This window comes from Heterodontus francisci, chromosome 11, assembly GCF_036365525.1.
Source record: "Heterodontus francisci isolate sHetFra1 chromosome 11, sHetFra1.hap1, whole genome shotgun sequence".
NCBI lineage: Eukaryota > Metazoa > Chordata > Chondrichthyes > Heterodontiformes > Heterodontidae > Heterodontus > Heterodontus francisci.
This window is the reverse complement of record NC_090381.1, coordinates 29,181,854-29,199,953: the sequence shown is the minus strand read 5'-3', so window position 1 is coordinate 29,199,953 and position 18,100 is coordinate 29,181,854. Positions and strand designations below refer to the sequence as shown.

General features: G+C 43.8%; 1 protein-coding gene across 4 annotated transcripts in view; it reads right to left on the bottom strand.

The window, feature by feature from the left end:
• Positions 1-965: 965 nt before the first annotated feature.
• The window catches only part of LOC137375160 (alpha-1,4-N-acetylglucosaminyltransferase-like), a 57,881-nt gene continuing 40,746 nt past the window's right edge, over positions 966-18,100 (bottom strand). For all 4 annotated transcript variants that reach the window (XM_068041878.1, XM_068041880.1, XM_068041879.1 and 1 more), the window contains exon 3: positions 966-7,150. In XM_068041878.1, coding sequence (XP_067897979.1) covers positions 6,536-7,150 — 615 coding nt within the window. In that variant the 3' untranslated portion in view covers positions 966-6,535. The remainder of the gene's footprint in view (positions 7,151-18,100) is intronic.

Here is an 18,100-nt window from a genome sequence, read left to right as displayed (position 1 = left end):
GGTAACAAATCTGTTGTAGTTATTTTTAAAGATTTACCATGATTGGAGGATGATGTAAGTGATGTTTTAATTTTTCAAACACATTTGATGAAATACTTATCATAAGATTTGCAGCTGAACTGCAAGCTGTCCAGGTCAAATAGAAAATGAGTTAAACATTTAGATAAATAATGGGAGAGTACTTCTAACTTATCATTCCTCTTGAAAAGCTGAGGTCAATTGATGATTCTGGGATTCTGTTAATATTAGATTAGATTAGATTAGAGATACAGCACTGAAACAGGCCCTTCGGCCCACCGGGTCTGTGCCGAACATCAACCACCCATTTATACTAATCCTACACTAATCCCATATTCCTACCAAACATCCCCACCTGTCCCTATATTTCCCTACCACCTATCTATACTAGTGACAATTTATAATGGCCAATTTACCTATGAACCTGCAAGTCTTTTGGCTTGTGGGAGGAAACCGGAGCACCCGGAGAAAACCCACGCAGACACAGGGAGAACTTGCAAACTCCACACAGGCAGTACCCGGAATCGAACCCGGGTCCCTGGAGCTGTGAGGCTGCGGTGCTAACCACTGCGCCACTGTGCCGCCCTATATTAATAGTTACAATGGATATGAGTAAAGGGAGTAAAAAAAAAGCATTTAAACTTGCAAATTATGTGAGATTTCATCAACGTGCAGAATAATCAGAATGAAAGGAGTAACATTCAAAAAGATTGATAAGGATCCAACAAATGACAGTTAAATCAGAAATATTATTTAATAGACAGTAAAAAATATTGTCTCTGAAATCCCACAATAAAACTGCTATTTTGCAGGATGTATACATCAGGATTTATTTATGTCTAGGGTTTATTAGCAGATGCACTAATTATCTTCATTCAAATTTCCCAATATAAAGCAATTCAGTCCATGTTAATTAAGATGCCATTCTTCATGAATAAAGTGCAGCATTCGTTTAACACCATTCTCCTCTTGGTTAATGAAAGATGTACACAAATGATGACAACTGACAAAAGGTTATCAATAAAGACTATTTTATTTGCTACTTCTCCAAAGTTCAAGAAGACATGGGGTCGATTTCAAACTTTTTGACTTCAATGGAGTGAAAAATCAGGCATGGTGTATAATGGGTGGATGATCCACTCCAGACAGTTTACCACAGGGTGATCAAGGTTAAGATCTACCAATCATCTTAAACTTTCTGTATATTCAATTGATCTGTATATATTATTAATCCCACTTTAAACAATGTAATAGTGTCAGCATACTTCCATTTGCTGATTTAAAACATTGCAGAAAACATGTCTTGTTACAGCTGTGTCTCTGTGATATGGCAGAGATTTCCAAATTAACACCATTTAGATGCTGCTTTTTTCAGGCCTGTACCTGACTGCAGCAAGTATTTTTTGGTTATGAGGGTATAACCCTAACTTGTTTTATTTGTCAAATGAACAGCTGCCTTGTGGGCGTCTCGGGAGAGACCACGGCTAAGGGAGTAAACCCTAACAGAAAATCCGGAGTGGAACCCCGTAGGCGGTCATGTGTCACCTTTGGCATGTTTCCGGCAGTTCCTGCAGCCATACCGGTGCCAAACGTCGTGCTCTGCACTCCTTTGGACCCCACCAGAAAGGCCGAGAGGGGGGTTTTGACGCTTGGGCAACTCTCAACCTCCATACATTCGCCCAGGCATGCGCCATGGAGAGGTCACTCCATAGTTGCCTCACAGCGACTGACACCACTGACCACCTCTAGGCGCTTACCCATTGTCTCTCGAGACAAGGAGGCCAAAGAAGAAGAAGAAGAAGAAGATATTCTGTATATTCAATATTCAGTTGATCCAATTGAAAAATGTCTCCAAATTTATAAAGTAATACCCACTTTCCCATTTGCAATACCATCATTGATTTCATTTACTTTAGGCTTTGCATATTTTCTGAATATTCTTTTATAGTTTCTTTGATAAGTACCTTCTTCATCAGGGATTCTAATTTCTGCAGAATTAATCAAAATGTTGTTAATCATGTCCTTTAAACATTTGCATCAACGCTTTATTCTGGTTTCACAGCCAGGCCTGTGAAGCTTCTAAATGGCTAAATGGCTTTCAAGGGTATTATAAATCTTTACAAACCTTAGAATTGCATCAGTTTGATTTGTTTTTCAGTGTTAATCATCAGTCATTAACAGTTATACAGGTTAAGAGTGCTCTTGTATGATACATGGGCCATGCTATGAATTATCTATATATTGAGCCAAAAGGTATACTCCAGATATATAGGATGTAAGGTCCAATGACTGGTGACATGGGTCCTGAAAAAATATCTTGTGTAAAAACGCAAAAGCTATGTTAACCTGGAAGGCAGTGCAAGAATAAAAGTAGAGAGTGGAAGTGACTTTGGCTGCCACTTGTATTTAAGTCTCAATAGTGGATGTTGACTGAAGGTCACCTTGCAGCATGTAGCAGAGCTCTATGACCATTGTAAGACATGTTCTCTCTCACAGACAAGAGGTTGATGTGCCTGGGCCTGTAAATTATGGGTTGAACAGACCAATTCTGGCGCCATTGATCTTCCAGGCATGCCTGCTTTGTCTTTTACCTCTTACATGAAATCCTGTGATGAGAAGCAATGCATGCAATGCCTAATTGTTACTGCACCTTCAAGAGATTCCTCCCCAGCAGGTGATAACATTGCAGACTTTACCTCCCATTTCTGATTGTTCTGCAATGGGCAGGAGAACACTGACATCATGGGGTGCTTCATTATGTTTGTTTTAATTAACTTTTGGTGCCTCATGACCTCACAGTGACCTTCTGTGTGACAATTATCAGTGGAAACTAGGTCAGGGGTTTTGCAAGACTTGTGAAGCAGGCTGCAAACCAGTGAGAACTCTAATTCTTCATTTTCCAACTCCTTTCCAACCAATTTTACTCACTTTCACCAACAGTAATTTCTACCCCAGAACACTATCCACAGGCACAGGCTATCCAAAAGTAAATGGGTCAAACTCATGAACGTGATACCCATTAACTGTCAGGTATCTTTCCCAGATAACAGAATTATTCCAATTCCTTTATTTCCTGAAATATTCTAACTGAGCAAAATTATGAATTAGGGCCAAAAGACATTCTGACTGAGCTGTTTGTATTTGGGTTCTCTTAGTCTATGGGGAATCAAGCACAGGATTGTAACCCAAGGGATGATGAAGGTGGAAGGTTGGAGTGAAGAGTGGGGAGAAAACGGACAATGTATATGGTTGTCAGCACATAAAAAGGACAAAGAAGACAAAGGAGTATTCATTTTGTGCACATTGTACGAATGACGATGCAGAGACTGTGACATAAGAATAAGACATATTAATATTAATAGACAGATGAAATGAAATGCAGACGATGAACCCGACTGGAATAACTTGGTAAAAGAGGCGGCTGAGTACGGGTGGGGTGAAGACTGGGACACTGACCCATCCCCTGACGGGACCAATATATGTGTAAAGAAATCACCAGGACCGTCCGCATCCCTGTCATATCCATCGTTGCCAATGGCTCCAATTCACAGTGAATATACTAATTACCTATGAAGGGGAAACTTATGAAAGGAAAATATGTGATAAAAAGGGACAGAGATACAACAATGAAATGGAGGGAATATCGATACAGGAAGGGATCTCGGGCTTCAAGACCATAATGAGACAGGTTTACAGACCCTTTACACCAGTGGAAAAACAGATGATCTTGAAAGATTTAGGTTCCTAAAATAAAAGCAAAATAACTTAGAATTTTGGAAAAATCTAGAAGAAGCAAGCGAGATACACGATACACATAAGAATGATCATCACGCTCCAGTACAAGTTAAGATGTCAAAGGGGGCATGACAGAAACTCCCAACCGAATACAGGACTGGGAGTTGGACAGGCAATGATTTACGAGAGTACAAAGATTTTTTAAAAAGTTAGAGAGACGTTGGGAGAAAGCCAGAGTAACTGGGGTGCAGTTGCAGGAATAATGCAGAAGCTGGGAGAACCATGTATTGAATATGCAGAGAGGAAGTATAATGCTTATGTTGAATACGGAGGGGTAGAGGACCCGCACAGAGATGATAGTGTCTTTCTTAAGATGCTTAAGGAATGTCTCAGTGCTAAGATTACCAGTCGGGGATGCATTCAGTCAAATCATCTCTTGGACAAGTGAGGTAGATCAGTGTGCGAGTAATACCAAAGCATCTCCACCTTCTGTGACAACAATGATACCAAGAGGACAGAGTTGCTCTGAATGTGGCAAACCAGATCACATGACAATAGATTGCCGCAAGAGAAAATCAGGAGGTCGCATTGAATGTGATCAATGCGGTAAAAGAAGACACAAAAAGCCCGATTGCTGGCAGAGAGAGGGAGGACAGAGTCCGGGAGGAAATAGGGAAGCAGGACCCCACGTTACCGGGTGTAGGGGATAAGATGACGGTCAACGTACTCCCTGAGAAACCAGGGTGGCAACCCAGGTGGAATGGACTGTATGAAGTAGTATTGATCAGGGACACATGCGTTGCGGTTGATGAGCGAGTTAAGCGCAAATGGAAGCACTGGTAACAAGTTAAACCATTTAACCGCTCATGTGATTTATCCACAGGATGAGGGGACAGACACTTCCGTATTAATTATCTCGTTGCAGGTAAATATAGATGGGCCCCAGCACGATCGTGATGCTCTGGTGTCCCACCTGGTGGTCAAGAACAGTCAAGACAAAGAAGATAACATACGACTCAGCGGGGACTATACCCAAGGGTTAACTAGCCTGGGGAGATTCTTTGACTCAATATGCCAGCACCAAGAAACTGTGAGTGAAATAACATTACATGAGAATCAAATTCTGCTACTGTGGCAGTGACGGCCACAAAAGCTATTGAGGCAGAGCCGGAATGCCCTACCCAATAAACAGGATCAGCAAATGGAGTGGTATTAATTGATGAGGGGAAGAAAGTTCCTGAGAATGTACCACACAAACTTCTGAGTATAATCCTGAATGTATCTGCTCTGGGGCTACCTGAATAGTGGTCAGGTGCAATAAGGGGATTGCATCGTATACTGATAAAGCAGGTGCTCCATCAAACACGCCGTCTGGAAGGGTTGAAAAACAACCCCAGAGAGGCTGGTGGTTCTGAAGACATCTTCTCAATGATGTATCCACAGTATTTTATACAGTAACAGGCATAGTTAATACCCTAGATTTGGCCTTCCTGGATGACAAGGTCAGGACTGTAACCCACCAGGGAAAGAACATTCTCAGGGAACAACAGCATGCAATGGAATGATCAGTTGGTTAACGATCAGGAGTTAGTGCAAGGAGACCTAGATATAGTGGGCATCCTAGAAACACATGGCAAAACCATTAATGAGGTAATTAAGGACCTCCAACTCTCTGATGACAGAACGGGTCGGGCCAAGTATGCACCATTTGGGAAGGGTGGCTTAGAGAACAAATGAAGGAGACCTTCCGGAGATACATGAGGGAGAAGAACCATCTTAGATTACAAATGTCAATTTAACTGTGAATGCCCAACAGGAGGGGGTGAATGCGATTGGATGGCAGATCTGGGCCCTGACTCAAGTCACCCCTGCAGTAGTGGGATGGGATGTGAAAAACAATGTAAGACTTGTGCTCGTTCCAGCCATCCCCGTGATTACTAAATATACTGCATGAAGTAAGGTATATAGAGTCGAGAATATAGGGTTGCATTACTAGCAGAAGCAGGTCAGGACTCAATAAGGCAGGATGCAAGTTTGCACTGGAATGAAACCTGGAACATTTTGTGGTTGGAACATGTGCAATCAGTCTCAAAAGAAACCAAATCGTGTGACGCAACCAAAACCTATAAAAGCGAATGTATCTATTTCTCGGGAGGACTCAGTCATGGAGTTTGCTCTGCAGCTGTGACCTCCCTCATGCATGTTGTATAATAAAGATGTGTGAAAACCTGACTTCCGAGTCTCCGGGTGGTAATTCGTGAAATACACAACAATTGCCATTCTGCTTAATGGGTTTATACTCAAATCAGTTTGTGTCTATAATTTAATGTGTTTACAAACTTTTTTCATGAGTTCCATACTCATAAATAGAAGGGAATCTGTGTTTGGGATTAAAACATGTTTTCATTTTTAGCCCTCAGTATTAGATGAGCATTAAACCATCCCAGATAATATTGAATAACATACAAAATAACATTATCAAAACAGAATCACAATATTATACCTTAAAAACCCAAATTCAGCAGAAATAGTTCAAAGTAACTCTGCCATAATAGAAACCCAACACCATGCTGTAGAGATTTTCAAATGTTCCTCATGGAGCAAATGGGCATTGTAGTGCTCTCTTGGAGCATTTACAACAGAACTCAATTCAGTTCACAACTGGTGAGATTTCTGTTGAGCAAAATGAAGTTGTAATGTTGGAATTTCCAGGTTCTGTCCCAAAGTGTGCCCCCATTTTGGACAATCTATACATTTATTGTCCTCACTAGTTTCAGAAATTTCAGGCCCTAAGTGACTCTGAACTATTTCTAGATTGAATTAAATTTCTGTATGTAGTTGGACAATACATCTGAAAAAGATATTCTATTAATGAACCACTTCCAGAAACAACTTTTCTCTTCTTTTTGGAATTCATATAGTTCCAGATATGGACTCCATATGTACCTGAGAAGAAGCTCTCGATGTCCTCCCTTTTCCATGGAACATAGTACTTTTCCCAGCTTTGACATGTGATTGGATAGAACCGCCTCGAGATCCATAAAGAGATTCCATTGCATTCCTTTCCAGTGACTTTCTCCAGATCATTGGACTTGCACCATCGCTTCAACACACGGGTTATCAGTTTAGGGCCTTGTTGACCCCAGGCGTGTCCAATATAATGGGCCACAAAATCTTCCATGCAGTCTAATATAAAAGGATGGTGGTTTACAGGAAATCCTATTGCTGCATTATTGAAAAATTTTCCGCCTTCTGAACAGGTAAAATTGGCAAATGGCAAAGTCTTCATTGATATAATATCAGTATCCAGGTAGATGCCACCGTATTTCCATAGCAGAGCTAACCTGCAGCCATCAGCAAGTACGTGATTCCAAAATCTTTCCAAATTTGGATTTACCTATGGATTAATGTACAGAGTCAAGAGCAATCCATAATGTTCAGTTTCAGCATATTTAAACCTATTTCTTCTCGAGTCTTTGTGGCTCCTCCTTAAACTAAAACTATTTGCAGCTACAAAACCCATTTTGCTGGGGATTCAGGTATCACCCAAAGCTACTCTCTAACCAAGATTGTAAAGAGTGTGCGATTGCTTTGATCCCCAATGGTCTCTCCCTGCAGAATTATGGGCATAAACCTGCACCTTTCCACTACATGACACAATATATAGTACAAAAAGTGTTTGTGAGGAAGGCTAGAAATAAAGAACTTGGCTACTGAGAGGATGCTGGAAATGGGGAAAAAGAAGGACACGTGCTGGCTGAAGTCATTCTGCTTCTCCTGATATTGACAATGAACCATCTTATGAAACCCTAGCACCATATCTTTAAAGGAAATTGACCATCAGTTCCGCTCCTCGGGAAACAATTCTAAACTTTCTTCCTCATTTCTCGTCAAGCTGTTTTCACCCGGGCTACTCGGAACCAGACTTCATTACAGCCTTGATCCAAACATGAACTAAAGAGCTAAAGAACCATGATTAAAGCATGTTGTGCTTGACAAGGCACTGCATGAAAGAAGCATGGCGGGTGATGGAGAGTCAGTGTTACCTATTTCTCTGCACTTGTCAAGATGCCAACAACTGTTTAGTGAGGCCTGGCAACTGCACCTGGGAATGATATTGGGATCAATCTTCTCAGGATCCACATTAGCAGAGAGGTAAAGGCCGTTCTGTATGTCTGTTGTAAGGATGCCTGCAGAATTGCTGCAGAGCACTTGCAAATCTGCAGGGACATAAACAGTCAGCTGTTGCCTGAAACTTGGCTGCATGTCCGTGCAGTCATGTGCTGTAAGATGCTGTGTAGTGGCATTGGGAAAACTTCCTTAACAGCAACAGTTGAAAAAAAATCAGACAGAACGCTTCCGACCACTTGCTGCACGGCCTACATAGTCGTCCAGATTGACAGGAAGCTAGTGTGCATATGCTGTGCCTGCACCGGATGCATGCAGAGTGTGAGGATCGTGGTGTCAAACAGAGTCTAAAGCTGATTTGGCACACAATCTGCCATTTTAGACTGCACAGGACTGTTTAACACCTCTTCTAGTCACTCCTAGCTGAACAAGTGTTCAGCTGCACAAAGAACCTCACCTACTGCCATTTAAAGGCAGTTAATCATGCCCACCATGGGCTGGATTTTACCGTAGGCGGACGGGACTTCGCCACTGGCGTAAATGTTTGTGGCGAACCTGCTTCCGCCTAGCCCGGGGATCTGACCCGCAGTTTACGGGCCCCTGGGCTTTAAGTGTCCCAAGGTGGGACTTCCATGAGGTCCCGCCTCAGTGAGCTACCAGCTAATCAGCGGGCTGGCAGCTTCTTGTCCCAGCAGTGCCACCAGGAGTGGTGGCCACTGGTGGGACTGCAGCCCAGCCAACACCATGGAGCCAGGATTTCAGGTAGGTTGGGCTTGCCTCACCGGGGGTGGGGTGATTGGTCATGGTGGCGAGGCAAGGGTAGTTGTTTGGGGGGAGGGGAGGGCATCTTTGGACCCAGGGGTGGGTTGGGAGGTGGGGGGTGGCCCTCAATCAAGCACCCTGTGCCTGACAGCCTGACAGCCATGGCACCCCCCAGCGCATGGAAAGGCCGGCTGGTATCGCTGGGTGGCCTTTCATGTCCCCAGCATGCCCGCTTGCCACTGGTAAAATAGCCGTGGAGGCAGGAGAGAGCCACCTAAGGGCCTTGACTGGCCTTGGGCAGGCGGGCCATTTCTCGGCGCCCCCCCCACCACCACCGCCCCACTGACTGCCGCAAAGTGGGTCGGAGACGGAAGTGGGGTGTGAAGGCCTCCCGGAGCCTCCCGCTCAATTCTACTCTGCCTCCACTCCACCATCTGACCCGCTGGGGCAGCGTAAAATTCAGCCCCATATTTGGGCCACCACTTTGAACCAGAAGCTGGCTGCCAGGTGACAAGGGATAGCTGCTATACACTTGGCTAATGATCCCCTCAGTCACCTGATCACGTGAGGGCAGCACACCTATAATGAGAGCCAGGCAGCAACAAGGAATGTCGTGGAGCAAACCGCTGCCTGGACCACTCGGTGGGCACCCTCTTGTACACTAGAGTGTGTGTTGATGTTCATGGTGGACTTCTGCATCCTTCTTAACCTAGCTATCACGAGGTTGCCATTCTTAGCACCAGTCCCCCTTGGGAGGAGGAGGATGAGGAGGCAGGGGGGAGGCTTCCAGGAACCCTTTGCTCTGGACAGGCTGCCTGTGAATGGATTCTGAGACCCCAGTTCCTCTAAAATGTCATTCCATCATCACAGTAGTTCCACAATTACCACCTTTCAATCCATCTGCTTCTTATCATCACAGTATCCTCTTGGCCAAAATCCTGAAATAAAAGCCACCAACAATAAACTATTCCATAACAACTTTATCCAACAACACTTCCAATAATACATACAAAACTGGACTATTGCCCCTTATACAATCCCTTATTGCTTGATTTGCAGGTGTCTTTGACTATCCTAGTGCTCCTATGCAGTGCTACCCCAGTGGCTGTAGCATGGCTGGTGGAAGGCTGTTGACTTTCACTGGGGGAGTCTGCAGATGGCCTTGCAGGACATTCTCAAGCATCTTTGGGCCTTATGGGCCTGGCTTAGGACTACACCACTCAGCACGGGGCAGCAGTCTGGACTGGCTGGCTGAAAGGCAATAGCAAGGGCACTGGTGGAGTGCCAGTGGTAGATACACAAATGATGTCACCCTGAGAGAGGATAGCAGGTTTGTGCACCACAATACCACTGGCACACACCTGTGGCAGCACCTCAGCAATCCGAACAATCTGTGGGAAGACAGATTGCTGGACTGCTGTGAGAGCCTGCATGCCTCTTTTGAGTACTGGTATCCCCACCATGATGGCAGGAGTCTGAGCCCCCACTACAGTGGAGATGTTGGGTGACTTCCGCCTGATGCTGCAATGGAAGCTGAGATATCACAGCTGTGGAAGCTACACCGCAGGTGGTTCTGCAAGTGCTATTATGGCATTGACCACCTCTTCCAGACTGTAAAGGATGGGCTCCAAGCTCTGCCTGAAGGTCGATGCCAACTTGAGCCAGACTCCTTTATGCACCTTGACCATGAGAACAGGCTGTCTGGCAGGCCTGCCGATGCATCCAGCATCACGATGTGCAAGCACCTCAGCGTCCTCCCGTATGCCACCTCATCTGAGTCCTCTGCAGCAGAAATCGTCTGTATCTTCATGCTCTGGTGAGTTGGCACATGAATTATCCTTTCCCCCCGAGCCTGGTCAACCTACCCAGTTATCTTTGGCCTCCTTATCTCGAGAGACAATGGATAAGCGCCTGGAGTGGCTATAAAGGCCAATTCTAGAGTGACAGGCTCTTCCACAGGTGCTGCAGAGAAATTTGTTTGTCGGGGCTGTTACACAGTTGGCTCTCCCCTTGCGCCTCTGTCTTTTTTCCTGCCAACTACTAAGTCTCTTCAACTCGCCACACTTCATCCCCGCCTTTATGGCTGCCCGCCAGCTCTGGCGAACACTGGCAACTGACTCCCATGACTTGTGATCAATGTCACAGGATTTCATGTCGTGTTTGCAGACGTCTTTAAAGCGGAGACATGGACGGCTGGTGGGTCTGATACCAGTGGCGTGCTCGCTGTAAAATGTGTCTTTGGGGTTCCTGCCATCTTCCATGCGAATCACATAGCCAAGCCATCTCAAGCGCCGCTGACTCAGTAGTGTGTATAAGCTGGGGATGTTGGCCGCCTTGAGGACTTCTGTGTTGGAGATTCGGTCCTGCCACCTGATGCCAAGTATTCTCCGGAGGCAGCGAAGATGGAATGAATTGAGACGCCGCACTTGGCTGACATACGTTGTCCAGGCCTCGCTGCCATAGAACAAGGTACTGAGGACACAGGCTTGATACACTCGGACTTTTGTGTTCCGTGTCAGTGCGCCATTTTCCCACACTCTCTTGGCCAGTCTGGACATAGCAGTGGAAGCCTTTCACATGCACTTGTTGATTTCTGCATCTAGAGACAGGTTACTGGTGATAGTTGAGCCTAGGTAGGTGAACTCTTGAACCACTTCCAGAGCGTGGTCGCCAATATTGATGGATGGAGCATTTCTGACGTCCTGCCCCATGATGTTCGTTTTCTTGAGGTTGATGGTGAGGCCAGATTCATTGCAGGCAGCCGCAAACCTGTCGATGAGACTCTGCAGGCACTCTTCAGTGTAAGATGTTAGAGCAGCATCGTCAGCAAAGAGGAGTTCCCTGATGAGGACTTTCCGTACTTTGGACTTCGCTCTTAGACGGGCAAGGTTGAACAACCTGCCCCCTGATCCTGTGTGGAGGAAAATTCCTTCTTCAGAGGACTTGAACGCATGTGAAAGCAGCAGGGAGAAGAAAATCCCAAAAAGTGTGGGTGCGAGAACACAGCCCTGTTTCACGCCACTCAGGATAGGAAAGGGCTCTGATGAGGAGCCACCATGTTGAATTGTGCCTTTCATATTGTCATGGAATGAGGTGATGATACTTAGTAGCTTTGGTGGACATCCAATCTTTTCTAGTAGTCTGAAGAGACCACGTCTGCTGACGAGGTCAAAGGCTTTGGTGAAGTCAATGAAAGCAATGTAGAGGGGCATCTGTTGTTCACGGCATTTCTCCTGTATCTGACGAAGGGAGAACAGCATGTCAACAGTCAATCTCTCTGCACGAAAGCCACACTGTGCCTCAGGGTAGACGCGCTCGGCCAGCTTCTGGAGCCTGTTTAGAGCGACTCGAGCAAAGACTTTCCCCACTATGCTGAGCAGGGAGATTCCACGGTAGTTGTTGCAGTCACCGCGGTCACCTTTGTTTTTATAGAGTGTGATGATATTGACATCGCGCATGTCCTGGGCTACTGCTCCCTCGTCCCAGCACAGGCATAGCAGTTCATGTAGTGCTGAGAGTATAGCAGGCTTGGCACTCTTGATTATTTCAGGGGTAATGCCAAGTCAGTGACCCGAAACGTTAACTCTGCTTCTCTTTCCACAGATGCTGCCAGACCTGCTGAGTGAATCCAGCATTTCTTGTTTTTGTTTCAGATTTCCAGCATCCGCAATATTTTGCTTTTATTATATAAGAGGTGGATGTGAGGCTGGCAGCATTGGTACATATGTGAGGGTGAAGTGGAATATCTGACTGTTAGGCATAATTCCTCATTACTAGATGTTAAACTCCAGAAAGCTTGTCATGGAAGGATAATGCTGGAGACTATCTTTAAACAGTTTCACATTTAATGTAGAGTAAAAGGGTTACAAACATGTAGCTCCTCACTCAAAACCCTCCACCAGTCTCAGGAAGTGTCTGCTTATAATTTCACAAGTAAGACCCCAATTAACACCCTCCACCTGCACATAATCACACAATTGATACACAATTAACAGATTAACACTAGAGTTTGTTGATGAGTGAGTGATAGATGTGTAGTGCATTGAGAGTGTGCAGTGGGTCATTTGAAGATGCATTCACTGACCTTGACCACCCATGTAAGGTCATTGAACTTCTTCCGGCACTGCCACCAGGTCCACGGTGCCAGCTGCTCCTATTCCTTTCTTAAGGAACTTTGAGGGCCCCCGACCCCTGCAGAAACATGGCATCTCTCTCCTTTACACTTCCTGAACTAATGCCTCCTGCACAGCATCAGAAAACCTGGGAGACTTGTCTTTTGCCTGATTCCCCATTTCCTCTGCTTTTCTTTCTCTTCAATTCTTCCACAGTCTGCAGAAGCTTCTATGCAATGTGCTGCGCCCCTTAAGAGATGCAGGCTAGTCGTGCATTGCTAGGCGACTGTTGAATGTACAGTCAGTCAGCAGGGCTTCAGACCATGCTGGGCTTCACATTAATTATTTAGGTGAGGAGGCAGCACAAAGTTGGCCTGTGGTCTGCTACAATGGAACCAGGTGCAGGGTGATCATGCATTGTGATTCCAGCAGGAAAAAATGGGCCTTAACGAGCTTTTCCCCTAAATATTATATATTTATAATTAAAATCAGTATGTCTTGCCACTTGTAAACCCATTCTTATTGCATTTTCAGTGTTAATTGCACTCATACCTGTTACCTTTGTAATTACCTGTGACATCGGTGGGTGGTGTGGCAATAGGGCTTTACCCATTTAGACAACTTACTACTTCATCACATTTACCCAGTCACACAAGCTCTGTAACTTTGTACAAAGACTAATATGATGGTATAGTCTGAGCAAATGTATGTGTGTGTGTGTATGTATGTGAAGCACATGCAGTGTGTGTTCTGCCCATTGGTACTTGAAAATTGCATTGGGATCCTATTAATACATAGGACCAGAATTTGCATTGTATTGTGAGGATCCCACCTGTTTTCAGTGGGAGCCATGGCTGGGTATCAAACTGATAGTAAGTGTGATGACAGCAGGGGGATAAGTTCTATTCTCCAATTTTGTGTGTGTTTCCAACATGTTCCCAATTGTAAATGAGTTGAGATGGGAGTGAGAATGTGATAAAAATAGTTCTTCCTGATTTCTTTCCAAAATGGGCTGGTTATAATTTTGTCCAGGCCTGGACGAAATATATCTGAGGCTATTAAGAGAAACAAGAGAATTAATAGTAGAGGAATGGAAAAAAACATCAGCTTCAACAGGAAAAAGGGAGAGCAATAGAATAGAAAGAACTTGAACTTGAAAGAGAATTGACAATGAAGAAACTTGAACTTGAGGAAAAGGAAAGAGAACGAGAAGGAAAGGAATTCGAATTAAAAAAGATGGAACTAAGACAAATGGGTGGTCTTGACTCCAGTGAAAGTTTTGATGGGGAAAGATCTGACCCCAGCTGGGAACCAATGGAGAGTCGTTTAAATTGATGAAAGCTCTCCCTAACTTTGAGGAAAGGGACATAGAGGCATTTTTCATTTCCTTTGAAAAGATAATCAGACAGATGAAGTGACCAAATGAAAATTGGACACTGCTTATGTAAAACAGGTTGATGGGCAGAGCTCATGGCGTTTATTCCATGCTTTTTGAGGAGGCTTCTGTAGATTATGAGATAGCAAAAAAATTTTATTCTCGCTTACTGGCAGAAATTTTGGAACCTCCGAAGATTGTCTGTACAGATTTATATAGAATTTGAGAGGGTAAAGCAAATTAATTTTGATCATTGCATACGGGAACTAAAGGTAGAGGCCACATATGAGAACCTTAGGAACTAATTGTCTTGGAAAATTCACTCCCTCCATTTGTAAGAACCCATATAGAGAACCAGAAGGTTTCAACAGCCAGACAGGCAGCGGAAATTGCTGAGAATTACGAGCTTGTTTATAAGCCTAAACCCTTTGTCCGTCACCCCCACAAACCCAAAAACAATAGAAGATGGGAGGGTATAGGAAGGCAAGTAGCTGGGGACAGGAAGGGAATGCCCCAAGATCTTCCCCTCAGGCTAGAAAGGAAGATACTGAGGGTGTAAGTGCAAGCCTAAGTGTTACCATTGTCACAAGGTGTGACACCTTCATGCAGAATGCTGGAAATTGTGGGGTAAACTCATGGAACGTATAGGGTACACAAAGCCAATGCAGAGAAAGGGGTCCTGAATGAGAGTACAACAGATCAGGCTGTAGCACTGACTGCAGGTGTAAGGCTAAATACAAATACCACTGTGAGTACAGGGGTCGTGAACAGGATACCTGAGCGTTATAAGGAATTCTTGTCTAAAAGAAAAGTAACTCCTTATCTGTCAAGTGAGGCAGGTAAACCTGTAGTTATACTTAGGGATACAAGAGCCACCCAAACTCTTTTGCTCCCGCACTATCCCCATATCCGTTGATATATTTAATACCTAGAAACCTATCGATCTCTGTCCTGAATATACTCAATGACTGAGTTTCCACAGCCACAGGTAGAGAATTCCAAAGGGTTGTCACCCTCTAAGTGAAGAAATTCCTCTTTATCTCAGTCCTAAATGGCCTACCCCTTATTCTGAGACTGTGCCCATTGGTTCTAGATTCCCCAGCCAGGGGAAACATCCTTCCAGCATCGACCCTGTTGAGCCCCAGAAGAGTTTTGTATGCTTCAATGAGATCACCTCTCATTCTTCTAAACTCCAGAGAACATAGGGCCAGTCTCCTCAATCTGTCCTCATAGGACAATCCTGCCATCCCAGGGATCAGTCTGGTGAACCTCGTTGCACTCCCTGTATGGCAAGTATATCCTTCCTTAGGTAAGACGACCAAAACTGTACACAATACTTCAGCTGCGGTCTCACCAAGGCAGCAAGACTTCTTTACTCCTGTACTGAAATCCTCTTGCAATAAAGGCCAACATACCATTTGCCTTCCTAATTGCTTGCTGCACTTGCATGTTAGCTTTCAGTGACTTATGAACAAGGACACCCAGGTCCCTTTGGACATCAACACTTCCCAATCTCTCACCATTTAAGACATATTCTGCATTTCTGTTTTTCCTACCAAAATGGACAACTTCACATTTTTCCACATTACATTTCACCTGCCATGTTCTTGCCCATTCTCAGCCTGTCTAAATCCCCTTGAAGCCTCTTTGCATTCTCTTCACAACTCACATTCCCACCTAGTTTTGTGTCATCAGCAAACTTGGAAATATTACATTTGGTCCCCACATCCAAATCATTGATATAGATTTTAATAGCTAGGGGGCCCAAGCATTGATTCTTGCAGTACCCCATTAGTCAAAACCTGCCAACCTGAGAATGACTTGTTTATTCCTACTCACTGTTTTCTGTCCGTTAACCAACTCTCAATCCATGCCAGTATATTACCCCCAATTTCTGTGATCCCATGTGCTCTAATATTGCTTACTAACCTGTCTGGGACCTTAGCGAAACCCTTCTGAAAATTCAAATACGCTACTGGTTCCCCATTATCTATTCTGCTGGTTACATCCTCAGTCAAACATAATTTCCCTTTCATACATCCAGTTTGACTCTGCCCAAGCCTACCAATATTTTCTAAATGTCCAGTTATCACATACTTTATAATAGATTCGAGCATTTTCCCTGCTACTGATGTCAGGCTTACAGGTCTGTAGTTCCCCATTTTCTCTCTCCCTCCTTCCTTAAATAGTGGGGTTACATTTGCTATCTTCCAATCTGCAGGAACCATTCCAGAATCTATAGAATTTTGGAAGATGACCACCAATGCATTTGTTATCTCTACAACCACCTCGTTCAATACTCTGGATGTACATCATCAGATCCAGGGGATTTATTAACTTTCAGTCCCATTAATTTCTCCAGTACTACTTTTTTTACGAATACCCATTTCTTTCAGTTCCTCATTCTCGCTAATCCCTTGGTTCCATAGTATTCCTGGGAGGTTTTTTGTATCTTCATCTGTTTAGACAGACACAAAGTATTTGTTTAGCTTCTCTACCATTGCCTTATTCCCCATTATAAATTCCGCTGTCTCTTCCTGTAGTGAGCCCACATTTGTCCTTGATAATCTTTCCCTTTTCACATATCTAGAGAAGCTTTCACAGTCTGTTTTTGTGTTTCTTGCTACTTTAGTTTCATATTCTATTTTCTCTTACTTCATCAGTTTCTTGGTCCTCCTTTGCTGCATTCTAAAATGCTCCCAATCCTCAGGCTTATTACTTTTTTGACAACTTTATAAGCCTCTTCCTTTGATCTAATATAGTCTTTAACTTCTTTTGTTAGACATGGTTTGATCACCTTTCCTGATGGGTTTTTGTGCTTCAAAGTAATGTAAATTTGTTGTAAACCATGTATTAATTCTTTAAATGCTCGCCATTGACTATCTACCATCATACCTTTTCATGTAGTTTCCCAATCTATTACAGCCAATTTGCCTTCATACCTTCGTAGTTTCCTTTGTTTCAATTGAAGACCCTAGTTTCGGATTGAGCTACATCACTTTCAAACTTGATGTAAAATTCTATCATATTCTGGTCACATGATGAACAGGGTGAGAACAATTGGCATCTTTGATCTTCAACTTTACATTTTAATTTAAAATAATGTAAATTGCGACTCAAAAACCAACTATAAACAGGATTGTTCAAGCAAATCCAATAGTCAGCACTACTCATTCAGTTAGAAACAGATATATCCACCATACAGTTTAGAAAAAGGAAGCAACAAAACCACTTTCCCTTCTCAGAGAATATTCCGGAGAGATTGATCGAATAAGACTGGAAATGTTGAACAACAGAATGCTGGTGCATCACGGGATACTAGGCTATGTTTTACTGAACCATGTTGAACAAGAGATATTCTTTGAGATCCAAGAGTAACTTTGTCTTCCAGCTATTCTGTGGGGATTTAAGGCAAGACAGAAATACAAAGGATATTGGGATGTGACGTGTTAGTGACAATGCATGTAGTAAAGGTGTGCAGCTCACCACCACATTCTCAGCTGCAATTGGGGATGGGCAATAAATGCTGACCTTGTCAGCAATGCTCACATCCCATAAACAAAGAAAAAGAACACAAAGTGTGATGGACCTACATATCCTTAAGGGGCAGATGCCTGATTAAAGGCACCTCTGGCACAGAATATGCTGCTTTGTTGTGTAAAGAAGTGCTGAACCAACAGGATAAACTGATAAAGAAAAATATGATGAAACAAGAAACAGACTTAACAATGAAAAGTGGAGAAAGAAAAGACTGATATTAAAGGACCCCTGAAGCACCACTGGCTGAGGCTGTGTCACCAATGAGAAGAGAAGGCACACCTGGAGACAGAGTGGAATTAGCAGACTTGAACAACAATGCAGGAAAACCAAGAAACATGCGGCATCAAAGTGGATATAAGGAGGCCCTTGGGCTCGCCTGTGTTGCAAGCCAATAGTGGAGTCAAAGAAACTGTCTATGAGGAAGAAGATG